This window comes from Pholis gunnellus, assembly GCF_910591455.1.
Source record: "Pholis gunnellus genome assembly, chromosome: 17".
NCBI classification, from domain to species: Eukaryota; Metazoa; Chordata; class Actinopteri; order Perciformes; family Pholidae; genus Pholis; species Pholis gunnellus.
Genome location: NC_136544.1, coordinates 21601070 through 21610560, shown reverse-complemented (window position 1 = coordinate 21610560; position 9491 = coordinate 21601070). Strand labels below are relative to the sequence as shown.

The 9491-nt window shown below is 45.5% G+C and overlaps 1 protein-coding gene across 1 annotated transcript; it reads right to left on the bottom strand.

Annotated features, from left to right (window-relative positions):
- Positions 1-264: 264 nt before the first annotated feature.
- Positions 265-8714, bottom strand: casc3 (casc3 exon junction complex subunit; the record flags this gene model as incomplete). The annotated part of the gene is given in 14 exon segments (XM_079177821.1): positions 265-402; positions 533-758; positions 836-1002; positions 1091-1189; positions 1987-2163; positions 2607-3187; positions 3189-3626; positions 3946-4122; positions 4321-4469; positions 4847-5029; positions 5130-5222; positions 5644-5699; positions 6415-6439; positions 8520-8714. Coding segments are annotated over 13 exon segments (2487 nt in total). The 3' UTR covers positions 265-402; positions 533-611.
- Between the last annotated feature and the right edge of the window lie 777 nt (positions 8715-9491).

Sequence of the window (9491 nt, the reverse complement as noted above, 5' to 3'; positions counted from 1 at the left end):
GGAAGCACCGGTTGAGACGAGAAGCTGCAAACACAAACGTGACTGAAGATAAATCCTGCTCGTGTTTCTCTGAGTTCACTCTAAAATAAACACAGATGAAGCTCATCAGAGCTAAAGTACAGAGAGAAGTACAGAGTTCACTCAGACCGGGAGGATTTAAACGCTTCCAACGGTTTCTACTCATCAGACAGAAAAACGTTCTTTTACATTTCCAGGTTCAGCTTTGCTCAAAGACACGTTGGTGGGAATCAAACCTGTGAACAGTCTGACCTCACTGCTACAGGGCGGAGAACAAAGAGGAAAAACAGAAGAGTGATGCTGAGGGTCACCTGGAGAGCCCCCCCACCTGGAGAGTCCATCTGGAGAGCTCACCTGTTTGCTCCTCACGGACCCTCCGTCCTCCTACGGAGACCAAAACAACAAACCGCCATTTTGCGTTTGACTCAAACAAATCAGACGTCTTCAAACTATACACATTAAAGAATAAGTGGAGTAAAAAGTCCAACATGTACCTCAGAGATGTAGGACTCACCTGTACGTGTTTGTTTGAGGTGAGGCTGATTCTGGGTGGGGGGGGGGGGGGGGGGGGGGGGGGGTGAAGGTGGGCGGAGTCACTCTGAGGCGAAGCGCATCTCCGGTGGGGGGGGCTTGACGGTGACGGGCTGCGAGGTGCGTCGGGGGGGCGATGGTTTGGGCTGCGCCTGCTGCTGCATGGTGTCGTAGTACGTCACGCCCCCGTAGGTCACCTGGGCCTGAGCCTGAGACATTCAAATGAAACTTTATCGTCCGCGGGACAGAGAACGTCTCGGGACATTCAAATGAAACGTGGTCTGACCTGCGGGGTCGGGTACATGGTCGGGTACGGGAAGGTCATGACCCCCGGCGGAGGGTAGAAAGGCGGCGGCAGCAGCTGCTGCGGTTGCCCCGGCGACAGAGAAACAGGCGGGCCCCCGTAGAGGGCGGGGTTAGCGATCGGGCCGCCTGATTGGTGGGGATGGAGACCTGAGGAGGAAGAGGAGGAAGATGAGTGAGAAGATAAAAACAGAAACTACTTCATCCTTTAAGAAGTGTTGCGGGGGAACCGACTGACCGGGGTGGGGCAGGTGCATCTCAGGCTGGACCAGCATGCCTTGCGGCGGGATGGGGGCGGGGCCATCTCCGTGGGCGTAGATTGGTCCTTGATACGACACTGAGAGACAGACGGCTTCATCAGGGACTACAAGTACTACACCTCATCTAAAGGTACTTCTACTACACGAACGTTCAGAGGAAAAATACTTTTTACTCTTTTATCCAAAATAAACATCCAGATATAAATATTTTAGAATATGTTGCACTCTTATAAATAAATAGACTACTGCCCCAAATAAGAGAAGTTATGAGAAACAGTTCACGTTTCATTGAGATTAACTGAACACCAGAAGCAGCCGGAGGGACAGAGAAGCAGCTTTCCTTTAAACAAATCACCAAAACTTCACCGTTCATCACAACCACAAGCTTTAAAAAAACATTTTCAGCAGAATTTTATCTTTCCAATAGTCCTTGAACACATCAAGTGTGACAAACTGTTCTATCAGAAAAACCAGCCATAGCTAAGCTAAGCTAAGCTAAGCTAAGCTAAGCTAAGCTATTTCATTAAGAGGAGACGAGGCTGAAGGTGGAATAGTTTTACACACACACACACACACACACACACACACACACACACACACACACACACACACACACGGAAAACTGCTGGAAACAACAATTCTATTGTTTGATAAATGAACAACAATAACAACATAAAAACAAATCTGTTCCATGAAGCTCGTAGTGAAACAGCGATGAGCTCTGCTGCCCTCTGCTGGTGAGCAGCAGCACTACGCTGACTGAAGAGCTGCTGCAGTAGATTTAAAGATCACTGATGGAGTGTTGGATATTCTAAATATAACTGCTGTTTATTCTATATACAGGTCTGGGACCCGCTGGGTGTTCTGGTCTTACTGGGCTCGTAGTAGTGTCCCTCCATCACCCCGAGGTGCATGGCGGGCGGCGCCGGCTCCGGGACGGGTCTCTGGCGTTGGGACGAGTAGCGTTTGGCTCGATTAGAGCCGACACTCATCTCCTCCATGTTGGGGAACTGAGGCGGGCTGCTGGGGATGTGCATGGTGCTGGGGAGGCCTGAGGAAGAGGAAGAGGAAGATATATACGGAGAGATGTTGACAACATACCAAATATATTTAAGAAGTAAAACTTCAGTTTGCTCAAGAAGGAAGTAAATGTACAACAAGAGGATGAAATAAAACCAGAAAGATCCAAACTACAGAGTTAAGATGTGAAGTACTCGTATTTGTACTGTGTTTTAGGTGAAGTACCAAGAGTACTCATGTTCACTGAGCAGAGCCTGAAGGCATCATGATGTCACTGAAGTGAACCTCGCTGGTTAGCCGTTAGCGGTGCTGCTAACGTTACTAGCTCTCCTCTGATTGGTTGTTTACAGTGAAACATGATCAGAGACTAGAAACAAGTTCTACTGAGTCAGTGAAACTTTATTGACACTCTGATGGTTAACAGTGAACGGTCTGTTACTCCACGAATGATGACGAAGATGGAAGAAGACTCACCTCTCATCTCAGACCTGAAGTAGGACGTTGGACTCGGACTCCAGCTCTGCCCGGCCAGACTGAGTCGAGCCACGTCCTGGTCCAGCTCCGTCACTCCTCCGCCGCCGCCGCCGCCGCCGCCTCCTCCTCCTCCTCCTCCTCCTCCCCCCTGACTCGGCTCGTCTCCTGCTCCCGACCAGCTCTTCCCCCCCACGCCGCTGGGCGAGGAGGAGGTGGCGGCGGCGGCGGCGTTCCCTCCTCCGGTGGTGGCGGCGGACTCCTCCACAGACGGCTGTTTGCTGCCCAGGTCCGCGGGCCGAGAGCGAGTCCTGCGAGCCAGAGAGTAAGACTTCCGCTCCACCGGCGGCCGCTCGGCCGGAGGAGAGCCCCCCCGATTGGTCGACTGCAGGGAGGAGGGGTCAGAGGACGAAGCGGCCAATCCCGACGCGGCCCTGTCGGCCCCGCCCCTCTGTTCTTGATGCTGGCGTCTCGGCGACGCCGACTGGTACCCGCCCGGTTGCGACGACGTCGCTGCCGTTACGACACTCGGGTCCTGATCCCGAACGCCTCCGACCGTAACGTCCTCGATGACCACGGAGGGGCCCCTCCCCCCCCCCACCACCCCCCCGCCCAGGTCCCCTGATGACCAGGCCCCGGTCCCCTGAGGGGTCAGACGGGGCTTTGGGGCCCTGTCGGTCTCTGGGGTGCATCTGGGGCGCGTTTGATTCGTTGTTAGTGTTCCTGTATTGGGGCGGGAGGTGCATGTGGCCGTGGTGGGACGGTCGGCTGCGGGGCGGCGGCGGCCTGGAGGGGTTGTTGTTGTTGTTACGGTGAACGGAGGAGAGAGGGAGGGAGGACGGGGAGGTGGAGGACGAGTGGATGGATGACGGAGGAGCTCCTCCTCCTCCTCTGTTCAGACCTCCTCCTCCTCCTCCTCCTCCTCCTCCTCCTCCTCCTCCTCCACTACTCTGCCAGGACCGGACCGGTCGCTCTCCTCCTCCGTCTCTCCAGCGTTTGTCTCTGCTGGGAGACAAACTTTGTCTGCAGGGAGACAAAAACATTCAGATTCAACTCATTCAACTCTTTTAGATTAACGAGGATTCAACCTTCTGAACCACAAACATGTTTTATTTAAACAATCCCCAAAAACTACGATTATCTCAAGCAGAAGCTGTAAAAACAGTCAGAGTTTCATCTTTCCGACGGTCTTCAAACACATCATTCGTGACCAACGCTTCCGTCAAAATAACGAGCAAAAAAACGAAGCTTTAAATTGTGACATTTGGTCAGAAACATAAAGACGTAAAGAAGAAAGAGAGACAATCACGTGATGCGTTCACTGACTCCGCTGCCCGCTCACCTCGGTCTGCGCTGTCGGAACGGTCGCTCCGCGGAGCCGCCGCCGTTGTTCCGGATGTCGTAGCCGTAGATGGCGACGAGCTCCTCGCGGCTCTTCGGCGCCTGTTCTTCTTCTCTGAACCGGTCGTGATCCCAGCGTCCTTCATCCTTCCACAGCTTCCTGTTACGACCTTTAGGCCTGAGAGAAGAAGAGAGACGATGATGTCACTGCTAACCCGACGACCAATCAATGAACACCGACAAATATCTTCTTCTGTGGTGTTTTTACAGCTTCAATGAGATTTATTCTGTAATAAATATAAATATTAAAAATAACTAAATAATAATAATAAATATGATATTGATAATAATGAATGAATATGGTAATAATAACCACCTCTCCTCCTCCTGGGCGTGTCCTCTGACGTCGTGCTCAAAGAACAAACCCTTCCTCGGGATGTAAGCCGGGTTCTTTCTGTCCTCGTCATCGTCGAGCTTCTGACCAGGTGTATCCCCGCCCTTCATCTCAGGGTCGTCTGTGGACTCCTGTGTGTGTGTGTGTGTGTGTGTGTGTGTGTGTGTGTGTGTGTGTGTGTGTGTGTGTGTGTGTGTGTGTGTGTGTGTGTGAGAGAGAAGTGTTTGCTTTTAAACACAGCAGCATTTATTTTCAAACTACAGCGTTTATCACAACCAGAGGCTGTCATAATGCTCACATGATCATATGTCCGAGGGTCCTTGAACACATCACGTGATGAACGTGACGAGTCAATCAAAACTAAATTGTGATCAAAAACATGATCTGTGACCTTTACTGCAGTCACACCTGACCTCAGTAGAAGTATTATAAACTAAATGTACTTAAAACAGTACTTAGTGTAGTAAAATGATGTATTAATACATTTTACTACATCATGTTGTCTCACCTGTCCGTCTCCGCTCTGTCTCTCTCCTTCCAGGTTTCCTGTCTCCTCGGCTTTGCTCTCCTCTTTACTGCGTCCTCCTTCCTCTTTACTGTGTCCTCCTTCCTCTTTACTGTGTCCTCCTTCCTCCTCCTCTCCTTCATCCTCCACCACCTCCTCCTCCTCCTCCTCCTCCTCTCCTTCATCCTCCACCACCACCACCACCACCACCTCCTTCTTCTCCTCCTCCTCCCCCCCCCCCCTCCTCCTTCTCCTCCTCCTCCTCCTCCTCCTCCTCTATCTTCGTCGGGCCGTCGGCTGCAGGTGGTTTAAGCTCGCTGGCTGCTGGAGGAGCTTCTTCATCGCTGTACTGCTCAGCCTCCTCTTCCTCCTCCGCTCCCTAAAAGAGGAAGATGAGTTTTAACAGTTAAATACTGAAATGTTTATTTAGTGCAGAATAAACATTTATTACAGAGAAAAACATTTGAACTTAATTCAGTTCATTATTCTACTTTGAACAGAACTTGTGGTTTTTATTTCACTATTATTATTATTATTATTATTATATTTCTTATTTATCTGTTTAAGATAAAAACATCTTTTCAGCCGAATGTTGAGTATCGACAAAGTAAACAATCTGTAATTATTATGATTTAGTGGATTAATTCTAACAGACTTAAAAACATCTCACAATATGAAGAGCATATTTATATATAAATATAGTTCTATAATAATAAATAAATATAAAATAAATCATGTAAACAACATATTAACAGAGCATCTTCATCCTCCTCCTCCTCACACAGCTGATGTGTGTTTACCTCCGAATGTGATCCGTTTTCTTCTGGATCAGCGCTGTCGTAGTCAGAGAGGACGGCTGGACCGAGACAGACAGAGAGACAGAGAGACGGGTTGATTTCAGTCACTTTGTTACTGCACCAGTAAAACCAACAAGCTCTGTGTTGCTGTATGTTGCTGGCGTGTTGCTGTATGGTGTTAGCGTGTTGCTGTATGTTGCTGGCGTGTTGCTGTATGGTGTTGGCGTGTTGCTGTATGTTGCTGGTGTGTTGCTGTATGTTGCTGGCGTGTTGCTGTATGGTGTTGGCGTGTTGCTGTATGTTGCTGGCGTGTTGCTGTATGGTGTTGGCGTGTTGCTGTATGTTGCTGGTGTGTTGCTGTATGTTGCTGGCGTGTTGCTGTATGTTGCTGGCGTGTTGCTGTATGGTGTTGCTGTATGTTGCTGTATGTTGTTGGCGTATTGCTGGCGTGTTGTAGGTGTGTTGCTGTATGTTGTTGGCGTGTTGTAGGTGTGTTTTAGGCATGTTGCTGGCGTGTTGCTGTATGTTGCTGGCGTGTTATAGGCGTGTTGCTGTATGTTGTTGGCGTGTTGTAGGTGTGTTGCTGTATGTTGTTGGCGTGTTGTAGGTGTGTTTTAGGCATGTTGCTGGCGTGTTGCTGTATGTTGCTGGCGTGTTGCTGGCGTGTTGTAGGTGTGTTGCTGTATGTTGCTGGCGTGTTGTAGGCGTGTTGTAGGTGTGTTTTAGGCATGTTGTAGGTGTGTTGCTGGCGTGTTGCTGGCTTCATGTCTTTACCTTCTCCGACACCATCTTCACTCTCCTGCAGAGAGAAAAACAAACATCAGCAGGAAGAACAACAACACTTTGATAGCATCTCAGTGGGAGATGCTAACATGCTAACATGCTTAGACGCTTCATCCACACGGATCTCTTCCTGTTTAAAACATCTAAACACAAACTGTTCAGGTTCACTGGTCTGAGGGTGATGTGTAAACAGGAAATAGATCGGTTGCTTAGTTACAGAAAATACAAGTATTATAGTACTCTTGATATTTATAATCGTAATCTATAAATGTAGTTACAAGCTGGAGGCAGGTCTGTCTGTGTGTAAGCGTAGCGCTGTGGACGAAGCCTCAAATGAAGGAGAACTTCAGAATCAGACTTCAATCAGAGCGGCTCTAAACTCTAAACTGTTCAGTGACGAGTATCAATGTTTGTTTGAGTCTGAGAATAAAAATACAAAAAAGTGAAAAATACTGACGAAGAAGCATTCAAACCACTCGTCTGTGTGAGTAATAACCTACACGTGGTCCTCACAAAACACCTAAAACACTCACAACACTCCTATGAAGTCATGTTTATATACTTATATTTACATGAACACATTTTAATGGTTGAAGTCATTTATCCTGTCAAAACATTTGCTGGTTCCAGAAGTAATAATGTTAATTTATTAGAAGTAATGTTGAAGATTAAACGAGTCACTTTGGGACATTTCTCACTATTTAAACAAACCAAACAACAAATGGATTATCAGATAAAATCATCTAAACTGACATGTGTTTACTGTAACATAGTATCATTACTGTGAGGTATTAGTACTTTTACTGTAACATAGTATCATTACTGTGAGGTATTAGTACTTTGATTGTAACATAGTATCATTACTGTGAGGTATTAGTACTTTTACTGTAACATAGTATCATTACTGTGAGGTATTAGTACTTTGATTGTAACATAGTATCATTACTGTGAGGTATTAGTACTTTTACTGTAACATAGTATCATTACTGTGAGGTATTAGTACTTTGACTGTAACATAGTATCATTACTGTGAGGTATTAGTACTTTGATTGTAACATAGTATCATTACTGTGAGGTATTAGTACTTTGACTGTAACATAGTATCATTACTGTGAGGTATTAGTACTTTTACTGTAACATAGTATCATTACTGTGAGGTATTAGTACTTTGACTGTAACATAGTATCATTACTGTGAGGTATTAGTACTTTTACTGTAACATAGTATCATTACTGTGAGGTATTAGTACTTTGATTGTAACATAGTATCATTACTGTGAGGTATTAGTACTTTGACTGTAACATAGTATCATTACTGTGAGGTATTAGTACTTTGATTGTAACATAGTATCATTACTGTGAGGTATTAGTACTTTGACTGTAACATAGTATCATTACTGTGAGGTATTAGTACTTTTACTGTAACATAGTATCATTACTGTGAGGTATTAGTACTTTGACTGTAACATAGTATCATTACTGTGAGGTATTAGTACTTTTACTGTAACATAGTATCATTACTGTGAGGTATTAGTACTTTTACTGTAACATAGTATCATTACTGTGAGGTATTAGTACTTTTACTGTAACATAGTATCATTACTGTGAGGTATTAGTACACATAGTAAAGGATCTGAATACTTCATCACTGCTCCTCAGTAACAAACATCAGTTCTAAGTGAACGAGACTTCTGGACGTGGCAGAAGTCTCGTTAGCATTAGGCCTAGCCGGATGCTAAACAGAAAACCCTAACTCCCTGCCAACACCTGGGTGTAAACAACGTCTCTTTAAGCTAAGCTAACTGGCCAACATGACAACCTGGAGCTTCTCATATTTAGTAGAAACCCTCCAGAGAGTCGCGGTACCGGTGTTATGGTGAAATGTGTATCCGTGTAAACGCGTTCCAAGTGGCGCCTCTTCGTCTCCAGTTCCACGACAACACGGTCAACTACCAGGACTGTTTACAATAAAAACAGCTGCTCCAACGTACCACAGTATTACCGTTTGAACCTAAAAACTCTCCATGTCAAACAGCGTTGACGTTAAAGCAGCTAACTTGTGGTTTCCTTCAAGCTAACACTAAGCTAGCTACTCACACACTCGGACTCCGCGGCGACTTTCGGCTCGACCCGGGTCGCCGTTACTTCCGGTGGGTCGGGTGGGTCCTTCACGCGGCTCTTCGTGGTCGGAGACCCAGACCTCCCGCTGTCAGAACCAGAACCAGAACCTGAACCGGACTCGTCCTCGCTGTCCTGAGACGCGCGCCTCCTCCTTCGCCGCCGGTCCGCCATCTTAGATCTAGAATGGTTGGAAACAGGAAACAGGAAACAGGGGCTCTTCTTCTTCGAGGTTTATTGGCAGTTGGCAAACAATTAATTGGTGCATTACCGCCACCAACTGGATCAGGATGTCTAGTACTTACAATTTAGCATTACAAAATAAAATAAGACATCTTATTGTGTATCTACTGCCACCTGCTGGAGTTTGTTTCAACATAGAAGTATTCAGATCCTTTAATGCAGTGAAAGTACTTGATATAGTACTAGGTCTAGTTCAGGTAAAAGTATTGATTGGATTAATATTGCTGCTGCATTAATGTCTATGTTGCATGTCAACTACTTTATATCCTCATATTCTGTAAGATCATGTTTCTTTTGTCTCTTATTCTTAAGAACCAACACGAGACATACAAATAATATAATGTAGTAACAAGTACATACATTACCTCTGAGATGTACAAGTATACAGTACTGGGGTGGGAAACAGAATTTAACTTTTTAAAATAATAAATACAACATAAGTAGTAACAGTCAAATAAAGTAACAATGTGACATCTGAAGTTAATTAAAGTTTCTAATAAAGTGAAGTCATCACTGTCACTACATATAATATAACTTAAAGTATGTTTTGATTGATTATACTGACAGACGTCTGTATACATATATATATGTATATATATATATATATGTATATACATATATATATGTATATACATATATATATATATATATATATATGTATATGTATGTATGTATGTATGTATGTATATATATATATATATATATATG